The sequence below is a fragment of the Hemiscyllium ocellatum genome, chromosome 39 (assembly GCF_020745735.1).
Source record: "Hemiscyllium ocellatum isolate sHemOce1 chromosome 39, sHemOce1.pat.X.cur, whole genome shotgun sequence".
In the NCBI taxonomy this organism is placed as follows: Eukaryota; Metazoa; Chordata; class Chondrichthyes; order Orectolobiformes; family Hemiscylliidae; genus Hemiscyllium; species Hemiscyllium ocellatum.
In genome coordinates, this window is record NC_083439.1 from 32,831,766 (window position 1) to 32,856,791 (window position 25,026).

The 25,026-nt window shown below is 41.6% G+C and overlaps 1 protein-coding gene across 2 annotated transcripts in view; it reads left to right on the plus strand.

The window, feature by feature from the left end:
- Positions 1 to 25,026, plus strand: part of adamtsl3 (ADAMTS-like 3) — a 661,690-nt gene that overhangs the window by 373,369 nt on the left and 263,295 nt on the right. For both annotated transcript variants that reach the window (XM_060852820.1, XM_060852818.1), the window contains exon 8: positions 1,340 to 1,414. In XM_060852820.1, coding sequence (XP_060708803.1) covers positions 1,340 to 1,414 — 75 coding nt within the window. The remainder of the gene's footprint in view (positions 1 to 1,339; positions 1,415 to 25,026) is intronic.

Genomic DNA, 25,026 nt, shown 5'->3' on the forward strand with positions numbered 1-25,026 from the left:
TCATTTTATCCACAGATTGTCTAATATAATTGTAAATAGATTGCAGAGTCTATTTCTGCCCATTTATCATAGTCATGTCAATCCTTTTTGCACTCTGTATGAGGTGACAGGTTGTACCATTTCAATCCTAAATGCTACTTCAACAGTCACGAGAAAGCAATCAAAAGCAAGGAACCATTGGTTCCAAAAATGCCAACCCAAGAATGATTTTCAAGCTGTTCTAAATTTCCAGTGCAATTTTGCTATACCTTCGCATTAATTGGCTCAGTGACAAGTGTTATATTACTTTAGCAAACATTTAAGATGAAAATATAGTGTGATGTTTAAGTGACATTTATAAAATGATTTATAATCTGTGTATCTGAACGTGCATTGAAATTTGATTCATTTCTAATACATTTTAATCATACAAAAATTGACAATTTTGAAACATCTTAACACATTTAGAGTGAATTTTTGGATATGTAAACCCCTAAAGTTTTTTAAATTGCTTTCACGATGCAGTGTAACAAAACTTCATTGCCATAGAATTGTGCCATGTGCATCCATCCTCCTGGATGGAACTTGGCACAATCTCAACCTCACTAAGTGCTACGATGAGTGAAAACAGCAATGGCAACCTCAACACTTAATGTCAAAGGTAATAACTAACAGGAGCCATAAGAATTTGACAACATTTTTTCATGTTCAAAATTGTAGGAAACAAAACTAGATTTATGTTTTTTTCCAAAATTTAAGCAAATAAAGTGATGCAATTACCTGACCTGGTTCCAGCATTTGGGATTTTATCATAAGCACATAATCGAGTTACCACATGTTATAGTCCAAAACAAAATAGGCAAAATTGTTTTCATGAAAATGTTACCATCCCACCCTGGCAAGTAGAAGACAACAATATTTTCTAAGAATCAAGCTGGAAAACATTTGATCTTTGAGCATTGCTGAATGTAATTGTTAAAATGTGCTGATCATATGCATGATGTCATCTTACTTTGATGCTCCTTATCTGTTAACCGTAAGGCAAAGCAATCATTGGTAATGAGTAATTGCAATTCATGCAGTAACTATTGAATTCAGTAGGCACATAAACTATACAGCAAAGCCACAGACAAGCTCTGGCTAGATTGATCCCTTGAGTTTGGGCAGGAGCTAGAATCTGTTTCAGTGTCATATGGTGTGCAATGAAACCTTTTGACACTTTTGACAGCTCGTGAGCAAAACTAAGTGTCATGTGAGTATCCAGGGCTCAAAAAAGTTCTGTGTAATGGTTTAATAAATGTTAACTGCTAGTTGGTGCATTTCAGACTCTCAATTGATTGCTGTTTCTGTAACCTTTCAGTGGAAGACACAGTGATTGCAGTTCCATATGGGAGTCGCCACGTGAAAATCACAGTGAAAGGGCCTGCTCATCTTCGTAAGCTCAATTTTAGAATGCTTTTCATTCACCATTTTAAGAAAAAGAAATGTAAACAAAATGTTAGCATTCATTAATACATACAGTATAAAGGGAGAAAAATCAAATCTGCACGTTGCATCTTCTTAACTCTGAAGATATGCTGACTTTTATGTTATCACTCAATTTTTGATTAAGAAATATCTTTATTCACTTCCACTGAATTGGGTATTTGTATCTTTACAAATAATGGAAACCATGTGAGTATTTAGACAAAGTATTTATCAAATGTAACAGTGTTTTCTGAACTCTAAATTAGTGCAATAATACTTGGTGCTAACATTAATTGAAACATGTTAATCCTGGGATGCCTGTTAGCAACAATTAACAATTTCACTTTTATTTTGGTCATATCATTGTCATTCTGATAAGTTTCCTATAAAACTCATAGAAATTGTCAACATCACAATTGCATATTATTTTGCCGAATGAGTGAAAAAACAATAGTTTGCCACCAAAGTGATTGTTGTCTCCTTAAAACCAAATTCCCAACAACTGCAATTTCTACTTAAATTAATTCTTGCGCAGAAATATCTTTCTAAAATTATTTACGTTTAATTTAGTCAAGAATTCAACCATTATGATCTGAACTTTAAATTTTCGGACCACTGTCCAATATAAACTTCTCCCCATTCTTTCCGGCTCACATCATAAACTATTCAGAAAGCAACTGCCGGAACCTGTCACCAGGATCCTGGCAACATTTATGGTAGCTTGTTGAAGATAAGCCCTGAATTGTGTCAGAACATATTTCTCCATCTACGCAACTCTCCTGGACAGGCCAAAAACAAGGCAGAAAAGGATGGAAACCATTCCGTAGTTTTGCCAGGAATGACATAAACAGAAACGAAGTTAATGTTTCAGGCTGATGACTTTCAAGTCAGATTTCCAATGTACGCAGCAAACTTTTATTTTAGGCAAAAAAAATAGGAATTTGCAATTTGAAGGAGACGTAACATGCATTCCCACGTTTACTTGAGCTAACTGGGTAGCAGGGAGTTCAAATTGTCCAGAAGAATCATCTTCAAGATTAAATGCTGTGGTTGAAATTTCAATCTCACAATTGTTACGAAACTTGGAAAAAGTTTTTTCAGTTGCTTGAATATTGAAAAGAGAAATATGTAATAGAATCATAGAGTCATACAGCATGGAAACAGACCCTTCCATCCAACTGGGTCTGTGCAGAACATAATCCCAAACTAAACTAGTCCCACCCCCTGCTCCTGGATCATTTCCCTCCAAACCTTTCCTTTTCATTCACTTATCCAAATGTTTTTTGAATGCTGTAATTGTACCCACATCTACCACTTCCTCAGGACGTTCATTCCACACATGAGCCATCCTCTGTGTACAAACAATTGTCCCTCATATCTTTTTTTTAAATCTCTCTCCTCTCACCTTAAAATTGTGACCCTTGTCTCGAAATCCCCCATCCAAGGGAAATGACAACTACCATTAACCCCATAAATAAGCCTCATTATTTTATGAACTTCTAGAAGGTCTCCTTTCAACCTCCTACCCTCCAGTTTAAAAAAAAGTCCCAGTTTATCCAGCCTTTTTTTTTAATAAGTCAAATCTTCCATACCCAGCAGCATCATGGTAAACCTCTTCTGAAAACTCTCCAGCTTAAAATGCTTCATATAACTACGTGACCAGAACTGGACACAGTATTCCAGCTGAGTCCTTGCCAATGTCCTGGTTATGGAGTAGAGTGGTGCTGGAAAAGCACAGCAATTCAGGCAGCATCCAAGGAGCAGTAAAATCAACGTTTCGGGCAAAAGCCCTTCATCAGGAGTAGAGGCAGAGTGCCTGAAAGGTGGAGAGGTAAATGAGAGAAGGGTGGTGGTGGGGAGAAAGTAGCATAGAGTACAATAGGTGTGTGGGGGTGGGGATGGAGGTGATAGGTCAGGGAGGAGGGTGGAGTGTGGAGTGGATAGGTGAAAAAGAAGATAGGCAGGTAGGACAGGTCAGGGGTATGGTGCTGAGCTGGAAATTTGGACCTAGGGTGAGGTGGGGAAAGAGGAAATGAGGAAACTGGTGAAGTTCACATTGATTCTCTGGAGTTGAAGTGTTCCAAAGCAGAAGATGAGGCATTCTTCCTCCAGGCGTTGGGTGGTGATTGAGCGGCGGTGAAGGAAGCCCAGGACCTCCATATCCTCAGATGAGTGGGAGGGGGAGTTGAAATGTTGGGCCACGGGGCAGTGTAGTTGATTGGTGCGGTTGTCCCAGAGATGTTCCCTAAAGCGCTCTGCTAGGAGGTGTCCAGTCTCCCCAATGTAGAGGAGACCGCATTGGGAGCAAAGGATACAATAAGTGATATTGGTGGATGTGCAGGTAAAGCTTTAGATGTGGAAGGCTCCTTTAGAGCCTTGAATGGAGGTGAGGGAGGAGGTGTGGGCGCAGGTTTTGCAATTCCTGCAATGCCAGGATGGGAGGGTGGATTGTTGGGGGTTGTGGACCTGAGCATGTAGTCACGGAGTGAGTGGTCTTTGCGGAAGGCGGAAAGGGGTGGGGAGGGAAATATATTCCTAATGATGGGGTCTGTTTGGAGGTGGCGGAAATGTCGGCAGATGATTTGGTTTATGTGAAGGTTGGTAGTGTGGAAGGTGAGCACCGGGGGGGGGGGGGGGGGGGGGTTCCGTCCCTGTTATGGTTGGAGGGGTGGGGTCTGTGGGCGGAGGTGTGGGATGTGGACGAGATGCATTGAAGTGCATCTTTAACCATGTGGGAAGGGAAATTGCGGTTTCTAAAGAAGGAGGCCATCTGGTATGTTCTGTGGTGGAACTGGTCCCCCTGGGAGCAGTAACGGCAGAGATGGAGGAATTGGGAATATGGGATGGCATTTTTACAGGGGGTAGGGTGGGAAGAGGTGTAATCCAGGTAGCTATGGGAGTTGCAGGGTTTGTACCTATACAATCTCAACATGATTTTCCAACACCTATACTCAAAGGACCGAGCAATGAAGGGAATGTTGAAACTTTTTATTTAATGCTCATCAGGCCAAATACAAGAATGTCAAATTTCTGATGATCGCAATTTATGCTGCAGGTCAGAATGGTACTAATTGGTTGACAAGTCAAGTCTGATTGGCCAAGGTGTTGCCCTACAGTAAGCAAAGGCTTTCTATCCTTGTGGTAATGTAAAAAAGCCTGCAATGCTTGAGCATATTCCTTGTGTTTATACCTCTGTACAACTGCACATAAATGAGCCACATTATAAGCTCGACTGATCTCTTTTTCAATAATATTCAGCCGTTTTATTACAAATAGAGTAAGAAACCTAGAGAATGCGGCTTCTCTTTTACATGTTTGTCTAAAAGGCTTTCATATGATCTTTAATAAGGAACCAGAGAAAGAAGGGGATGGCATTTAAAAAAAAATTACAAACAACCTCGACTTCTATTTGGTTGAGGTTCACCCTGTACTTCTGACTTTGATAACTTTCATTTTGTAATTTTTGACAGTTGTAACAAATACAATGCAGCAATTACTTATTACTACTTTGCAAAGAAAAGTAACAAAGCCAAAAAAAATCTAGGTTATATGTTTCATCATATCAAACTAAGCCTATGTGCATACGATGCTTATCTTAGGCAACCATAGCAACAGATTACAATGCAAGACAACATTCTAAATAGGCATGGGGCAATTAACTGCAGACGATGCTAATCTTGAATTAATGTCAAGTACCACATGTAGTAATCATATGTTACAATCTTCTTACCTGATTCTGCCAACCACCATTGGAGGCGCTTTCATCTCATTTATCTAAAATCATTCTCAATTGTTAATCTACTGATTAACTCAGATGATTACCAGCCGTGGGAAGGAAGGGATACTGGATCTGAATGAATCAAAAGTCTTTTCTTTCTCCTGTTGAATTGTAGAATGTGTTGCAGTTATCATTGTACAGTGAATGATTCCTTAAAGTGTTTTTATGATTCAAATGGGAATTACACAATTTTCTCTTAAACCATTGGTTATATGCCCTACTGAAAGGATCAATTAAACTAAAGAAAGCAGCTTGCAACAACCTATATGCTTAAAAAAGGAATTAACCACAATCAGGTCAGAAATTTTTGTTTGCTTTCATTAGGTAGTTAGAAATTGAATACAGAAAATCATTGGCAATTGTGGTTAATTAGTGTAGGTTGCTAAATGAAACTAGCGGAGGGTTACTTGTGGAAGCCACCACTTAAGCTGAATGTGGAAAGGGATTGGATGTGTCAAACCGGAGCAAAAAAAAAATTGCTGTTATTTTAACCTGGTCATGGAGTAAGTTTCAAAGAGGATGATATAGCTTTTTCCTGATGGTTCCTCCCTTAGGTATAATGAAAATTCCATATTTTTCCTTTGCAAATAGTACTAATGTGGAAAATATAAAAGCATTCTGAATATCTGTGATGATAGAATAATGAACAAAAATATCTTGAATCCCTGATCAGTTACAGACTTCAACTTTGACCAGAGATTGGCAAACATGCAAGAAAATGGAGGAGACTGGTTGTGCTAAATCCCTGGGCCTTATTCAGAGCTTCCTAGTCTTGTAAGGGTTCGAACCTCTGTTTAACCTGAGCTATGTAAAAGGAGAAAGGAGTGGAGCTAGAGTTCTTTTCCAGGCATTCTGAGTCTTACACTGGACTGGTACCTGCAGTAGCAATAGATTTTGGTAGGCTGATTAGAATCCAGTATCCCAGTCGTCTTGCAGCCCTGAAGGGGGTGTCTGACATTAGGTACCTTTGATACTGGCAGGTAAAGGTTGAAATTTCTGGGCCACTTGAGACTTGCACAAATATGGACCGGATGTGTTGTGTGTGCTTAGCTGCCTTATGCATGTTAATGCTTTCCAGTCTATCTTGCAAACTTCACTAGGATCATGCAAGCAGGAACAACAGGCCCAATCCTGCTTGGTGCTCATTCTTTTGATATCCTTGCTCCCAAAATTCCCTTCCTGAACCCCTCTGCCTCGCTACCTCACTTCCCTCCTTTAAGCAGCTTCTTAAAATCTACATCTTTGATAGAACTTTCAATTATACAGTAAGTTATCTCCTTATGTGTCATGCATTTAGTACAGCATTTCTGGGAAGCCCCTTAGGATGTAGCTATAAGTTAAAAGTGCTGTGCAAGTATAATTTGTTGGTGTTCTCATCTGGATCTGAGGAATTCCAGGCTAATTGTGAACATTGAAAATGCCTTTTACTCTCGTACGTGCTTAATAAAGTTTTAGAAAGAATTATATAGATTTTAAATCACCCTTTGCATTCTGACCCAACTGTTCTATGCTGATGTTCATGTTCCACATCACCTGCCTTCACCCACTCTCCTTCATCTACCATATCCTTTCGTTCCTCACTTCACTTGTGCTTTATGATTTTTGCACCCTTTGGCCAAAGAAGCCTCTCCTGAATTCCATCCTGGATTTGTTATGTCTGTCTAGTCTGATGTTCCCACAAGCAAAAACATTTCCCCTAGGTCTACACTATCCAACTCACCAATAATTTTAAAGACTTTCATTAGATTATCCCTCAGCTTTCTCTATTCTGATGAAATTAACTCCAAGCTGTTCATCCCTTCCTGATTGCTATAACCCTTCCCAGTTGTAGTATCAGCCTTGAGTATGGGCTTCTTTGAATTCTCTCCCTTGCCATGTTGCCTTCAATCTGAATGAAATATTTCATTCTGGGTGTTCCAATCCTCTCCCACCTTGGTAAAGTTGACTCGAAAAGAGTTTGATACCCCTCCCCTGATGTGGGTATTTAATCAGCAAAGACGGTAAAGATTTCAGACTCTTTCCTGATTAAGTTCAGGGCAGAAAGACTCAATTTGTTTTCCATGAAATGTCAACGTCACTGGCAAAACCTATTTATTCTCAGTTGTCTCTGAACTGAGTAACTTGTTAGGCTGTTTCAGAGGTTGGTTAAGAGTCAACCACATTTGCTGAGAATCCAGACTTAAGGTTAAGCCAGACCAAAAAGCAGATTTTCTTTCTTGAAGGGCATTAATAAACCTTATGGGTTTTTTTTTACAACAATCAATGACAGTTTTTTAGTCACCATTACTAAGACTAGCTTTATATTGCCAGTGATACTTAAACCATAGCTTGGGTCTCTGGATTAATCATCCAGTAATAGTGCCACAATGCCATCATCGTCCCTCGCTTCTGCGTGGCCTTTGCAGACTTCTGCCAATTGAGGCCTGTCAGTGGACAGCTCAAAGTCACTTAGTGGACTCATTCTGTTCCTGCTGAAGGTTGGTAGTCTTCTTACCAAAGGTGGAAACCCAAAGAGTAAATTCAGACTGGTTTGTCTGTGGCTGTTTTTTAAAAAAAAATCATTCATGGGATGAGTTCGTCACTGGCTGGACCAGCATTTATTGCCCTCCCCTAATTGCCCAGATGGCAGTTAAAGAGTTGACTGCATTGCTGTCGGCCTGGAGCCACATTTAGACCAGACCAGGTAAGGGTGACCATTTCCTTCCCTAAAGAATATTAATGAACCAGATGAGTTTTTCCTGACAATCGATTATGGTCGTCATTAGCCTCTTAATTCCAGTTTTTTATTGAATTCAAATTCCACCATCTGCTACTGGCAGAATTCGAACCTGGATCCCCAGAACGTACGTGGGTCTCTGGATTAACAGTCGAGCGGCAATACCACTATACCTTTGCCTCATTACCCCTTTGGGGGTGAGGGAAAAATGGGAGGAATTTAACTCATTGTCAGGCAATCAATACCTGTTTGAGGAGCGTAGCATGAAATAATGGGCTGGAGGGATTGCTGCAAACTACCCTTTGCTGTCAACCCTCTTCCTCGAGACCACAACCGCACCTGCACTCATCTGTGGTCTGGGTCCCTTGTTGATCCTGAACCTCTGGTAATTGTTGTCTGCAGTGGACAGCTGCTGACCTCTGGCAGCTCTCGCAGGATGGGACTCATACCTGGGGGTATTTGAACTACTGATCCTGTACACTGCTGGCAACTGAAGTGCCTCTGGGAATCAGTGAGAAGTGTTTCCCCTGCCTTTCTTACCCCAGCTGATCTGACTTAATTCCATCAAATCTTTATCTGAAATAAATGACCTCACTCTCTGCTTTCAAATCTGTTTCTTTCCCTCTACATATGCTCTGTATCTCACTTTTATGGTGTCTTCATGTATTTTATTTCTCCTCATGGCTTTGAACTTCATTGCCACCAGTGAGTTCACAACACAAGACAGTGGCAGCAAGCAGCCATTTACCAATACATAGTTATCTTCACAAGTTAGATGACATTAACAACCCGTAACTTTTTTGTTTTGTCATATTGCAAACATTTGAGGATATCTCCATCAGTTTGACACTGTCGGGTAAGTCCGAATTTCACTCTTAACAAGTGCATTGAAAAGGCAGGTTCAGGAATTACTCTTTCCATGCATATACTGTGTCGATTGGCAAAGAATAGTATTTTTTGAGTTACCTTGGCATGTACATTTAGCAGAAATAATGTGATGAGTTTCTATCTTATTATGTGATGTATTCTTGAATTAGTTTGTCAGATTGGGCGCGCATTATCATTTCCAAGTTCAAACAAAGCTGTTATGTTCAAGTCAAAGAGTTGTGCAGCACAAAAACAGATGCTTCAGTTCAACACATTCATGCCAGCCAAATTTTCTGAATTAACCTAGTCCCAAATCCCTCTAAACCCTTCCTGTTCACGTACCCATCCAGAAAACCTTTTGAATGTAGTAATTGTACTATCCTCCACCCCTTCCTCCAGCAACTCATTCCATACACAACACACAATCTGTGAGAGGTCCCTTTTATATCCTTCCCTTCTCATGTTAAACCCATACCCTTTAGTTTTTGATTTTCCTATTCTGGGAAAAAGATCTTGGCTATTCACTCCATCTATGCCCCTCATGGTTTTATAAATTCGCTTTGCCTTTTCTCCAAGGAAAACAGCTCTAGCCTATTCAGCCTCTCCATACAGATCAAGACCTCCAACCCTGGCAACATCTTTGTAAATCTTTTCTGCACCTTTTCAAGTTTAACAGCATCTTTCCTATAGCAGGGAGACTAGAATTGAATGCGGTGTTCAAAATGTGGCCTAACCAGTGTCCTGTAGGGCTACAGCATGACATCCCAACTCCTATATTCAATGTATTGAGAATGAAGGCAAATGTATCAAATGCTTTCTTCACTATCCTGTTTACCTGTGACTCCATGATTATTTTAAATCATACTTTCTTATCAATGCCTTCCAAAAGACTTTGTCGCTGAATATGTATCTTTGAGGTTTTTGTTCATATGTGATGTAGAAAATACATCAGTCAATTGGAGCACACCTAGGCCCTTCCAGCTGCCATGTGGTGATGGTGAAGTAATCTGTTTTAGAATTGGCTGAGGGAAAGATTTAGCCAGAACCCTGGGAATAAACCTCTTTCTTTTCTTTGAATGAATGATAAGGTATTGTTTATGCTCATCTGGAACAGTTGCCAGCTCTTTAATATAACCTCTCGCCTGTCCTTGAGTGTTACCCCAGATTATGTGCTTAATTCTTTGATGTGGAGCTGAACTCCCCACCTTCTCACTCAGAGGCACGTGTTCTACAGGTGAGGTCACGATTAACCATCTTATTCTATTGCATCTATGATATTTTTGATGTACTGAAATCTCATTGGAGTTGAATAGCTTGTATATTTTGATTTAGCTTCAACACTGTTTTCAGCTGGAAGATTTATGAATCATATGTAATGTTTTCAAGGGAAAGGCAGGCAAGACATTGAGTATATTAGAGTATTTCAATGTAAAATCAGGAAATATTGGATACAGTACTGCCACACTCTGTCTGAACTACTCACTCTTCTCCCATCTCATTCCTAACTTTTCACAAGGTCTGTTTTTGATTTCAACTCTACTGATTAACCTCAATATAATTTAGTGCAAATGCATTTTTCCTGACTATATATGGTATTAAATATGAGGACAATTTTGTGGGCATAACCTTGAGTGTGTATTGTGTTCACTATCTTGTGGGAATCCAAATTCAGGCAGCTAATGAGCAGCATGAGAAATTGGCAAGTATGAATTTTATCTAGAGACACTTACCAGGAAATTGGATAATAGCTAATTATCCAACACACACAAACGAAGCTGCATCAGGACACTATTCAAAAGAGCCACAACACACTGCAGTACACCAGAACTGCGAAAAGAGGAAGAGGAACACCTATACAAGGTATTCGCCAAAAACGGATACCCACACAACTTTATCACCAGATGCCTAAGAGATAGACCACGGAACGAGGACATGCCACAACCAAAAGGACTAGCCACACTACCATACGTCAGGAGCGTCTCAGAACTGACAGCCAGACTACTGCGACCCTTAGGACTCATAACAACACACAAGCCAACTTCCACACTCAGACAACAACTCACTAGAACAAAGGACCCAATAGCCAGCACGAGCCAAACTAACGTAGTTTACAAAATACCATGCAAGGACTGCACAAAACACTATATAGGACAAACAGGAAGACAGCTAACAATCCGCATCCATGAACATCAGCTAGCCACAAAACGACACGACCAGCTATCCCTAGTAGCCATACACTCAGATAACCAGGAACATGAATTTGACTGGGAAAACACTACCATCATAGGACAAGCCAGACAGAGAACAGCCAGGGAATTCCTAGAGGCATGGCATTCATCCACAAACTCCATTAACAGACACATGGACCTGGACCCCATATACAAACCACTACAGCTGAAACTGACACCCGGAAGCGGCAAGAACATCCATCAACAGACACATTGACCTGGACCCCACATACAAACTACTACAGCTGAAACTGACACCCGGAAGCGGCAAGAACAAACCGCTATAAATACCGGAAGAAACATCAAAGCTGCGCTTCACAGGAGGCTCCAATAGCAGTGATGATGTTCCCTAGCCAGGGAACGAAACGTTTGCAGCAAAAACTTCCAGCTCGGCAAGCAGAACCACAACAATGGACACCCGAGCTACAAATCTTCAACCAGACTTTAAGCTAATTATTGATTAGAAGTTGAGTTTAGTAGTAAACTACTGATTAACCAGTTTGTTAGGTACTTCAGTTAACTGCAGGTTAACTCGGTAAGTGGGTAAGCCAGCTGGTAAAGGACTGAAAACATTTCAACTGTCGGAAAATACAGGTCACACCAGGAGAAATAGAAGGAAAGTACACAAATAATTCAAGTCATAATATGAATCTTTTAGATTAGATTCCCGACAGCATGGAAACAGACCCTTCTGCCCAACCAGTCCACACTGACCCTCTGAAGAGTAACCCACCCAGATCCACTACCCTCTGACTAATGCACCTATCGCTATGGGCAATTTAGCATAGCCAATTTACCTGACCTGCGCATCTTTGGACTGTGGGAGGAAACCGGAGCAACCGGAAGAAACCCACACAGACACAGAATGTGTAAACTCCACACAGACAGTCACCAAGGCTGGAATCGGACCTGGGACCCTGGTGCTGTGAGGCAGCAGTGCTAACCACTGAGCCACCATGCCATCCTTTTAATAAGGCTCAAGTTAGTATAACAGAGAAATCCGCATGTTTGACCTAAATAAGGATATTGAGCTCATCGTTGATTCTACAGTCTCTTTCTAATTATATATCTGGACACTGCTGTCGTGTCTAATATTGTTTCACATCAATTTTTGGTGCTTGATATTGGACAGCTGCATGGTTAGGGCAAAGTATTGGCTGATGCAATCTCCTGTTAAATCCAATTATAATCTTAGTAAATAGGACATTATCACAGCATCACTTTGTGATCACTATTTTTCTATATCTGAAACTGATTAAAATAGAAAATCACCATTATGGGACTATTTAGAATGCTTTGTGCATTGGCTGAATGGAAAGCTACTTTCTTTATCCAGTGCACCAGCCTTTCTTTTGATAGTTATTCACTGGATAAATATATGGATAAATCTCCTCAGCGTGTCATTGAAATGGCATTACTGCTTTCAATGTGCACAAGCAAGGTCCTTTATAAAATAGCTATTTTAAACTTTCTCCTTTTAATTCAAAGTTAACTGGAATGGTTTAGAGTGGGAGATGTTACTTATTAATTTTTGCCAGTGAACTCAAATTAAATCTGTCTTTAGTGGGCGGCACGGTGGCACAGTGGTTAGCACTGCTGCCTCACAGCGCCTGTAGACCCGGGTTCAATTCCCGACTCAGGCGACTGACTGTGTGGAGTTTGCACGTTCTCCCCGTGTCTGCGTGGGTTTCCTCCGGGTGCTCCGGTTTCCTCCCACAGTCCAAAGATGTGCGGGTCAGGTGAATTGGCCAAGCTAAATTGCCCATAGTGTTAGGTAAGGGGTAAATGTAGGGGTATGGGTGGGTTGCGCTTCGGCGGGTCAGTGTGGACTTGTTGGGCCGAAGGGCCTGTTTCCACACTGTAAGTCTAATCTAATCTAAAGATAACCCATCTGATCTGCTTGTAATGTAAATAGAAGCTCAAATCAAAATATATTGAAAGTCAGGTACCAGTTTTAACACCTGGGTGCACACAGACTCTGACTCAAGGTCAGACAGAACGGTTGAGGGAAGTATATGTGCAACAAATACTGACATACCACACAGAAGAAAATAACTTTTCAGGTTAACCACCAAGCCACCTGCTAGAGATGATGAATTCTCCATGAAATTGTGGAGAGTGAAGACCAAAGAATAGCTAGGCATTACCTTACTTCTGCAAGCCTATTTGATTATGTTCAGGAAGGGAGACAATGGCCTGGTAGTGTTATCATTACACTAATACAGAGTCATAGAGTTAAACAGCACAGGAACAGACCCTTCAGTCTAACCCGTCCATGCCAACCAGATACTCTAACCTAACCAAATCTAATCACAATTGCCAGCATTTGTCCCATATTCCTCTAAACCCTTCCTATTCATTTCCCAATCCAGAGGCCTTTAAATGTTGTAATTGTACCAGCCTCCACTACTTCCTCTGGCACCTCTTTCTATACATGCACCAACCTATTGATGAAAACATTGCCCGTCAGATCCCTTTCAAATCTTTTCCCTTTCAACTTATACTTATACCCTCTAGTTTTGAAGTCTCCTACCATGGGGAAAAGATGTTGGCTATTCCCTCTACCCATGCCCCTCATGATTTTATAATTCTCTAAAAGATCACGTCTTAACCTCCTGTGCTCCAGTGAAATAAGTCCCAGCCTATCCAGCCCCTCCCCATAACTCAAACCCTCCATTCCCAGTATCATTCTGATAATTTTTTTTCTGAAGCCTTTCCAGTTTAATAATATCCTTCCCATGGCAGGGTGACCAAAACTGAACAGTATTTAAGAAGAAGCCTCACCAATATTCTGTATAACCTCAACATAACGTTCAAGCCCTGTACTCAAAGGTCTGAGCAATGAAGGCAAGCATGCTAACTGCTTCCTTAATTACCCTGTCAATGTGTGATGCCAATTTCAAGGAATTATGTGTCTGAATCCCTAGGTCTCTCTGGTCTTCTACATCACTACACAAGGTCGTACTTTTAATTGTATAAGTCCCACCCTTGTAATACCTCACACTTATCCAAATTAATTCCATCTGCTGCTCTTCAGCCCATTAACCCAATTGATCAAGATTCCTTTGTAATCTTAGATAACTTTCATCACTGTCCACTGTACCACAAATCCTGGTGTCATCTGCAAACTTACTAATCATGCCTTCTATATGTTCATCTGAATAATTTATATAAATGACAAATAAACGTGGACCCAGCACCAACCCAGCCCTGCTAGTCACAAGCTTCCAGTCTGAAAACAACCTTCCATTACTACTCTCTGTCTCCTGCTGTTAAGCCAATTTTGTATTCATCTTGAAAGGAATAATACTGGAAGATCTTCCTTGCAGTATTATTTCATGGACCTCTTTTGTAGAATTCAAACAGAAGGCAGAGACAATATTTTGCCACTTTGTAATGAAGGATGAAGATGGATTGAAGCCTTAAGTGTGTGATGGCAAATTCCCCCAGAGTTGGGTTATGGAGAGAGATCAAAGGTAAGAGCCTTGTTATCAAGATCTGCTCAGCTGGAGACAGAAGCCAAACCCTGGCAGTCATCATTGAGAGGTACATCAGCAACTTAGCCAAGGACTAACAGACATTCTACGTATAATTTTGGCCATACCAGAGAGAAACATTTTGTCTAAACCACCACTCACAGCTGGCCAACGGCACTGTGTGGTGCCTTTTAAGGAGAATGCAGAGCTAAGCATTTGACATTTTCAGGGGAGTGTTATGTATGCGTGGGCTGTTTGCTTCCCACAGTGATCCCCGGTTGTTCTGCAGTTGAATGTGCACCTGAGCATCTTGTAGGTGACATTTGGTAGGGAAGCTGTGAAATGCAAATTGAACACAAGTGGTGCAGGTAATTGTCTTAATATCTGCCACTTCTGTAGAGCTTTAAAGCATGACTATCAAATGAGTGCAGGGTTTGGCTACCAATGGGTTTACTGATCTGAACAGGATGGCAACTTCCTTTTCCATGTCTTAACAACAAGTCATTGATCATTATGAAGCTCGTCTTAGTTGACTGGCTAAGGTGATAGGGTTAAGGTGCTATGGTGCTGGCTCAGGAGAAGGTTGACAGCAGAATGGAAATGCAAGGGAGGATTCCAATCAAAGCACCCCCACTATTCACCTCTTTGACCCACCTACTACCCTCAACCAGGACTTAGTTTGCTGCCATGTTTCTTAATGGTTAAGTCTGCCTCTGAACATGTCCATAGAGTCATAGATATGTACACCTCAGAACAGACCCTTCGGTTCAACTTATCCATGCTGACCAGATACCCTAACTTCATCTAGTCCCATTTGTCAGCACTTGGCCCATATCCCTCTAAGACAAGAGTGGGTACTGTAGATGTTGGAGATTAGAGTCAAGATTAGTGTGGTGCTGGAAAAGAAAAGCAGGTCAGGCAGCATCTGAGGAGCAGGAAAATCAACGTTTCGGGCAAAATTCCTGATGAAAGGCTTTTGCCTGAAACGTCGATTTTCCTGCTCCTTGGATGCTGCCTGACCCGCTGTGCTTTTCCAGCACCACTCTAATCTTGACCCGTATCCCTCTAAACCCTTCTTGTTCATATACCCGGTGCAGTTTTTGGTGTCTGAAATCTGGAGGACTAGGCCAAAAGTCAGTGTGGGACAGAGCACTCTGCCTTTACTTGTGCTGATGTTGTATGGGATGCGCTGAAAAACCGCAGCAGGACGTGACTTCATCTTTCACAGAGTCATAGAGATGTACAGCATGGAAACAGACCCTTCAGTCCAATCTGTCCATGCCATCCAGATATCCCAACCCTATCTAGTCCCACCTGCCAGCACCTGGCCCATATCCCTCCAAACCCTTCCTATTCGTATACCCATCCAAATGCCTTTTAAAAGTTGCAATTATACCAGCCTTCAACATCCTCTGGCAGTTCATTCCATACAAGTACCACCCTCTGCGTGAAAAAGTTGCCCCTTTGGTCTCTTTTATATCTTTCCCCTCTCACCCTAAACCTATGCCCTCTAGTTCTGGACTCCCCGACCTCAGCGAAAAGACTTTGTCTATTTATCCTATCCATGTCCCTCATAATTTTGTAAACCTTTATAAGGTCACCCCTCAGTCCCCGACGCTCCAGGGAAAACCGCCCCAGCCTGTTTAAATCATCCTCCTTCTAGTACCCGTTGTCCTTATCCTCATCCTCCAAGACCACCTCATCTGAAGGTGATTGATGATCATCTTCATCTTCCTCCACTTGTAAATGTCACCGCACAATATTGTATAATTCTGGTTCCCTCATGGTGCGCATTGAATAATGATGTCTTGATAATAGGCTAATAATTAGTCACTTGTCCAAGGTTGTTTAACTCTGTGGGGTAGTTTATTTACAACAGTAACTCACATTGTAAGTTATGAAGCAGGCATTACAGCATGTAGCTGATTTCTGTGTATGAAACTTGCAGATCACACACCAGGCAAAGTCATAATATTGTTTGCATATGGCATTTGGAGCCTTTAAAGTTGAATTCCCCTAAAGACAAGGTAACAGAGGGAGCCTCCATACCATGAATTTTCTTAAAGGCAAGGTACACACAAAACAAAGGGAGTCTCCATACCTTTTGAGGTACCGAAAACATATATTTTTAGAATTTCGGATGTCTATTTTGCAGACAGCACCCCTCATCTTCTATCAGCTGGTCCCTTACTCTGTTCCTTGGAACTAAGCGGTCTGGAACATTGGCTTGCTGCATTAGGAAAACTCCCAGGGAATCTGGCTCACATCTGCATGAATCTTTTCTTGTGGTTGCACACCAGCTGTGCACTGATAAAATAATATCCTTTGTGGTTGATTAAAACCTCCTGATTACATTAATGGTGCTCAGATTGCCATATGTGTATAATCAATGGCACCCTATAACTCCTGTGAGTGGAAATCCAGTCAAAGCAGTGATTGTGAGCGCTCACTAATTCTGTTTTTTGTCAACAAATGCTCATAAAAAGAACTCCCAACTCCTGTGTTGTCACCTGCCTTTGTATGTGCAGCAGACCGAGCAATTCTCAATATGTCTTTGTTAGCACCCTGGAAGGAACCAGAAGCACACATGTTGAAAGGAAAGGAGGACTTTTCACAGCCACTTAAAACAAAAAGCTGCCAGATCCAGCAGGGAGCAGGTAGACGTTTCAGATGGTCACTGACATCTGAAATGACAAACTCAGGCTGCACCCCTGCTCTGCTTCTGTTTTATTTGTGTCACAAACTCATATTCTCATCATCACCCGGCTGTTGTACAAGCAGCACTAGCTACACGAGGCTTGACCTACTGAGATGGTGGGCCCGCAAGTGAATACTTGTAAATGGAATTAAACTGAAGATGGATCTTGAAGATCCCAAGAGATGGGACTGTAATTATTTCTTTTGATAGTGTGTTCCATTGAGGGTTTGACTCTGAAAGGAAAGACATTTGACACTGTCATGGAAGCAGATGGCTGTTCGTAGTTTGTGGGTAATAATTTTTTTTAAAATTAACCCATTTTTCTAATCAACCTGTTCAGCAATGTTACTAGACACCTCTGGTGCAAGTCAGACTTGAATCCAAGCCTCCTAATCCAGGAGTAGGGACATGACCCACTGTGCCACAAGAACCCTTTCCAGAGTCTTAATCCAGCACCTTAGACTGCTCAGCTGCGCTACTGGGATTATCATGTTTTATCATTGCTGGAGGGCATCAGCTCCTTGTTTCTGTCAATTCCATTTCTCATAGAACGAGGTCAGTCTGTTTATTACTCAATTTTCAATCCTCCCACTTCCTAACTTCTCTTTTCAATCCTCCCACTTCCTCCAAACTAAAGGAGTTGCCATGGGCACCCGCATGGGCTCCAGCTATGCCTGCCTCTTCGTAGGATATGTGGAACAGTCCATCTTCCGCAACTACACTGGCACCACCCCCCACCTTTTCCTCCGCTACATCGATGACTGTATCGGCGCTGCCTCGTGCTCCCACGAGGAGATTGAACAGTTCATCAACTTTACTAACACCTTCCATCCCGACCTGAAATTCCCCTGGACTGTCTCAGACTCCTCCCTCCCCTTCCTAGACCTTTCCATCTCTATCTCGGGCGACCGACTCAACACAGACATCTATTATAAACCGACTGACTCCCACAGCTACCTGGACTACACCTCCTCCCACCCTGCCCCCTGCAAAAACGGCATCCCATATTCCCAATTCCTTCGTCTCCGCCGCATCTGCTCCCAGGAGGACCAGTTCCAACACCGCACAGCCCAGATGGCCTCCTTCTTCAAGGACCGCAGATTCCCCCCAGACGTGATCGACGATGCCCTCCACCGCATCTCCTCCACTTCCCGCTCCTCCGCCCTTGAGCCCCGCTCCTCCAACCGCCACCAAGACAAAACCCCACTGGTTCTCACCTACCACCCCACCAACCTCCGCATACAACGTATCATCCGCCGTCATTTCCGCCACCTCCAAACGGACCCCACCACCAAGGATATATTTCCCTCCCCTATCAGCGTTCCGCAAGGACCACTCCCTTCGTGACTCCCTCGTCAGATCCACACCCCCCACCAACCCAACCTCCACCCCCGGCACCTTCCCCTGCAACCTCAGGAAATGTAAAACTTGCGTCCACACCTCCACACTCACTTCCCTCCAAGGCCCCAAGGGATCCTTCCATATCCGCCACAAGTTCACCTGTACCTCCACACACATCATCTATTGCATCCGCTGCACCCGATGTGGCCTCCTCTATATTGGTGAGACAGGCCGCTTACTTGCGGAACGCTTCAGAGAACACCTCAGGGACGCCTGGACCAACCAACCCAACCACCCCTTGGCTCAACACTTTAACTCTCCCTCCCACTCCACCGAGGACATGCAGGTCCTTGGACTCCTCCACCGGCAGAACATAACAACACGACGGCTGGAGGAGGAGCGCCTCATCTTCCGCCTGGGAACCCTCCAACCACAAGGTATGAATTCAGATTTCTCCAGTTTCCTCATTTCCCCTCCCCCCACCTTGTCTCAGTCGGTTCCCTCAACTCAGCACCGCCCTCCTAACCTGCAATCCTCTTCCTGACCTCTCCGCCCCCACCCCACTCCGGCCTATCACCCTCACCTTGACCTCCTTCCACCTATCCCACCTCCATCGCCCCTCCCCCAAGTCCCTCCTCCCTACCTTTTATCTTAGCCTGCTTGGCTACTCTCTCTCATTCCTGATGAAGGACTTATGCTCAAAACGTCGAATTCTCTATTCCTGAGATGCTGCCTGGCCTGCTGTGCTTTGACCAGCAACACATTTTCAGCTGTGATCTCCAGCATCTGCAGACCTCATTTTTTACTGTCAGTAATTGACCCCCACTATTCCACGAGCCATCAATAAAGTATAACTACCCAGTTAAACTATGACTTGGTCAATTTGCCTAAAGTTCTGTTACTTAGGACAAATGTATTCCACCCCATGTCCCTTTAAAACCCCATACACATTTATTCAGAAATGAGACACACAGGCAGATGGTTTGACATAAATATTAGGATGTAAAATATAGACAGGGAAAACAAATTCTAACATTTAAGAGCCCAGACCACAAGGGTGGGATGACTATTTCTCTATGTTGTTTTGATTTTGTTTTAACGTGATTGCTGATACAATGCTCCACAAAGTCCCAAAGTCTTGTGTGGCTCAAGTATGCACCAAGCAACCCCACTTAACTCTCAAGCTTTAAAGACTCCTTTTAGCTTTTGGCAGTTTCTGACTTCCATTTTCCAGCTAATAGTTCAAATGAAAAAGAAATGTGGTCCCTATATCGTTTCCCTCCTTTGCTGTGGTGATTTCCAGTCTATATCTTTGATCAAGGTTGTGACACTGTTGTGTGTCATTTCCCATCGTGATTCATACTGAATCATGCTGCATGTCTGTGGGTGACTTCAATCTTTCCTGTTTGTCTCACTTTATATGGATCTCACACCTAATCTGTGTGTTCCAAGAATGAATGGACAAACATTTGGGAGGCTACAACTCTGATATTTTTGTAGTAATACTAAGGATTCGTCCTCAGAAATCCAAGAATCATGTTTGCTTTGGAGGTCATCTGCTGAATGTGAAACCTCCATTGAACGTTCAATTTAAGATGAAAGCCCATTTTTGTTTGTATATCAACCTATTGGACAATTTGATGACTGAATTTAAAGCTATCTATTGGTGGCTCCTTTATTTTTGATACCACACAGGACATATCATGTGTTTGGCATTGAACGCCAAAGAAAACCTATTGGCCCTCCTATTTCTGGAACTCCAGAGGGTCATCTTTCTGTGATATGACCTTGAGTTGTCTCTGATGCTTAATGGCATGTTTACTCCTGTTATTAAACCTGATGGAAAAGTTGTTAATATTTGTCAAAGCCTTAGTGCAGATCACTGAGATGGTCTGGGAGAAGACATCTCTAGGGGAGGTTGATTCCCTATCATGTATCACTCTTTGATCTTATTGATGAAGAAGTATTGCATCAAATTTAAAAATAGCCCTCAGTTCCAGCATGGTAAAGTTTCAGCATGAGCTTTTCATGAGGCATTTATGTGGAATCTCATATTGCCCTGTGAGGAATTTTATTTCTTTTACAACCAGAGGTTAGGTCACCCACAATCTACAAAAGCTACATTTGACTGAAAACCATACTGACTATCTATCAGGAAACAAAAATGGAAATCGCTGAAAAAGTGTAGCAGGTCTGGCGGCATCTGCGGAATGAAATCAGAGTTAATGTTTCAGGTCCAGTGACCCTTCTTAAGTTCTGAAGAAGTGTCACTGCACTTAAAATGTTAACTCTGATCTCTCTCCACAGATGCTGCCAGAGTCACTGAAATTTTCCAGCAATTATGATTTACAACATCTGCAACTTTTTTTTGGTTTTTATCCATCAGGAGACTGTGAGCTTCAAAGCATTTCATGACATCAATCACAGAATCCCTACAGTGTGGAAATTTGCCCTTCGGCCCAACAAGTCCACACCAATCCTCCGAAGAGTAACCCACCCAGACCCATTCCCTTACTGTCCTATATTTACCCCAATTAATGCACCTAACCTACACATCCTTGAACACTCTGAGCAACTTAGCATGGCCAGGTCACCTAACCTGCTCATCTTAGAATTGTGGGAGGACACCAGAGCACCCAGAGGAAACCCACGCAGACATGGAGAATGGGCAAACTCCACACAGACAGTCGCCTGAGGCTGGAATCAAACACGGGTCCCTGACACTGTGAGGCAGCAGTGCTAACCACTGAGCCATTGTGCCACCCTGGGAATGACACTATGTTCAAGCAATTGTAGACGAGGTCAGTGAGATGTATTGATCTGTTGTTTTTTTGATTGTCTTTTCTCATTTTGTTTAATATGTTATTCAGTCGAGCTTGTCTCAACTAAATCTGGTAAGCCGGGAGTGCTGAGTGACTATTTGGTCAGTCTGGGAGCCAGTTCATTCGTGTCGAGCTTTACAATCGGAGAGACTTTCATCTGGACCCGGAGCTTTATTTGGATTTATTTCACAGAAACATTACAAAAGAACATCTCTACTTATGATGAGGCATTTTTCCAAAGTGTCAAGAAAGCAAAGACCCCATCATACAATAAGTTACACTGACATGACCTCCTGTGACCACAACCTCTCTCTTGCCAATTCCTCTTGTGCAGCATGTTGTCACCACAGTGGCTTGTAATTATCTTCCTTTTTGTAATGTACCATCAGAAACATACAATCCATGTCTTAGACTAATTTTGTTTCTTGGAATGCCTTTCGAATGCTCTTAAAATATGTAGGAGTGATGTGAACGCTATGCTAAATATTGCCAGAGAGAACTGAGCATTCATTAAGTTCAGGCTATCCAAAATTGATGGACTCCCACAACTTATAGCTGAAACTCACTTCCTTTTAAACCAGTCAGTTTTCTGAGCCCTGAGAAACCGGTGCATAAGGATTTAAATCTGGAGAAAATACCTAGGGGGCAACCTTTCATGCAAAGGACAGTGTGTGCATGGAATGAGCTGCCAAAGGAAGTAACGAAGGCTGATACAATTACATCTTTTGAAAAGCATCTGGCTCTATGAATAGGAAGGTTTTAGAGGGATATTAGCCAACTACTGGCAAATGGGACTGGTTTAGTTTAGGATATCTGTTCAGCATGGATGAGTTGGACTGAAGGGCCTGTTTCCATCTGATTCTAAAGGTTAATTGCTGTAAAAGGATCATACTTTACATTTAGTTAGCATCCTGACCATGGTACTATCCTTACCTTTGGACCAAAGGGTCCCGATTTGTGTCACGATTTCCAGAGGTGTATTGTTATATGCCTGAGCAGGTTGATTAACAATAATTATCAGCCATTGTTCAGCTGGTAACATTTCAGAGTCTCAAGGTTCTGATTTAATCCGTTTCCAGGTCGTTTCCAAGATCTTGGCTGAAGCTTGAGCGCAGTTCAGAGCGTGTTGGAAGTGCTGTCTTGCAGATGAGACATTAAACTGCTTGGGCAGCTATCAAATGTTCCAAGAATACACATTTTGAAGAAGAGGAGGGGAATTATTCTCAGTGCCCTTGTCAATGTTAGTGCCTCAGTTAACATCGTAAAATTGGATTCTCAGATACTAGCATATTTCAGATGATAGGAGATAAACAGAAAAGGCTGGAGAAACTCAGCAGGTCTGGAAAAATCTGTAAAGAGAGAAACAAAATTAGTGTTTTGAGTCCAGTGTGATTAATCTCGATATTGTTTATCATCATTTAGCTTTATAATGGAGGCACTTTGAGATCGGCTAATTGGTTTCCACATTTCCTACATTATAACAGTGACTACATTTCAAAGGTGGTACTTTGCACATGAAGTCCTTTGAGAAGTATAAATGCAAATCTTTCTTTAAGTTATGTCTCGTTATCTGGCAGTCAATCGGTTGATTTCATAGAACGTGTCTCTTGCAAGCAGCCAAACATGCTTCAGTAAAAGCCAGGAATTAGCACATTGCAGCTAGAACTTTCTCACCTACAGAAAAGTAACTCAGCATTTGTTCCCAAACTACCCATTCTAGCCGATTTGAAATATCTCCTCCCCCATTAATGTAGGAAGAAAGGATCAGATACACCGAATGAGTTAATCTTCCTGTCTGATCTTTTTTTTAAGTGGGTGCTGCTTGGCAAATTTCCTGATAGAACGATCTCTTGGACTATGCTTACTGTCTTGGAGATCTGTGGAATGAATGTAAATTATTTGTTTCATAGTAGAAATGTAACCTAGCTGTTTATGTTTTGCACTAGAATCACTGAGATAAACCCCACCTGAGTTGCTATTGTTTGATTTAAACCTTTAAATTGATGCTACAACAAGCCAAGAAATCTCTCAATTCTTGATGCTACTCATTTGTCAACCTCTGGGTCTCCACAGCAGACAGCCTCGTTGTTCAAGTTCCCTTTTGTGGTGAAAGCTCAAATCCGGGATTGATCAAAAATAGCTGTAATTTGCATTAATCTATTGAGGCAAAGTAGAGTTTCTTCAAAAACTTTGTGCCATCAACAAATAAACATCATCTTTATATAGCTGCACACGATGGCTATAAGGTTGGCTGAAAGGTAGCTTTTTTTTTCATATAATGATTCAAAACAGGACAAAGCCACAGAGACCGGTAATTGTTTTTCATAAATACAGTTAATTGAAGCACTAATTGAAATTTGATGAATCCAAAACTACTTGTTACTTTCATTGCTTTGAGTGAGTTAAGTTGGGAATTCAAATTTTTAAGTTTGATGCAAGCCCAATATGTTTATTTTGAGCATCTTCAGGTGAACTAAGTATTTGAAAGCATGGCTATAGTTTAACATTTGGCACTGTTCCAGTAATATATGAACCAGACCATGTCGAAGTAGTATACTATGACTATCCAAATTGACAAGTGAGCAATAAACTACTGATTGGTTGTCAGTGGACAAGTTACCCTGAAGCTGATATCCAGAGCTCTGAATCTAACACCTGCAGGCAACCCTAATAAATATCAAGTTTCAAGCTTGACACACTAAATAGTTTTAAAATCTGTATTTAGTGAGCTTGAAAAAACATTTAAAATGTGAAGTGCATTTAAAGTGCACTAGTTTCAGAAAAATGAAGGTTAATTCAGACAATGACAGATGTAACCAGATGAATAGATCTCTCAATAATCTTAACTGAGTGCTACGTACAAGCTGACATTTGTCATTGTCAGCTGCTTGAGTCTCCACATTCATGCCAAGTACAGGAGTAGAAGGTCCATGGTTACAAACGAGTTCATAGCTGAGGTTCCATTAAAAGGTGCAGGTCTACATGGGAGTTGAAAGGCAAGCAGGTGGAAGAATTTTGGAAGTATTTCAAACATAGTGTTCGAATTTGAGTAATTGAAATTCTTTTGTTTTTATTTACCTGATTTAGGAATGTTAGTTGTATAGAATGCGCTTAGTGCAAGAGCCTTGCATTCACAGCCTAGTTGGTGATGGTTTGTGAATTTTAGCTTCTCTCTAATTCATAACCTAATTACAATTACATTTTTAGTCTTTAGATGTTTGCTCATATCAATGTGGGTAAGTTCACAAGGAAATATGACTAAATAAACTAATCGGAAATGATAATGTAACTCTTGCATGATGGGCTGACTGACATTGTTTTGTGTTGTGGGATTCTGTTGTGCAATTTGCATGATTTTTAATTTATGTTTTGAGATTATGAAGCAGTATCATGGCTTTATAAAATTTCAAAAATCTCATCATTGCTTTCAAATCTGTCCCTGACCTCATCCCTCCCTAACTTCGGTGGTGCCACAGTAGTGAGTCGTCTCTACTTTTCTAATTAATCACGTGTGCATCCACATTTTTAATTGCTCCATTATTGATGGATATGTCCTCAGTTGCCTTGGCTTCAAACTCTGAATTTTCTTCCTTACAGCTTTTTAAACTCACTTTCCTCCTTTAAGATCCTTTACGAAAACATTTATCCCTCATA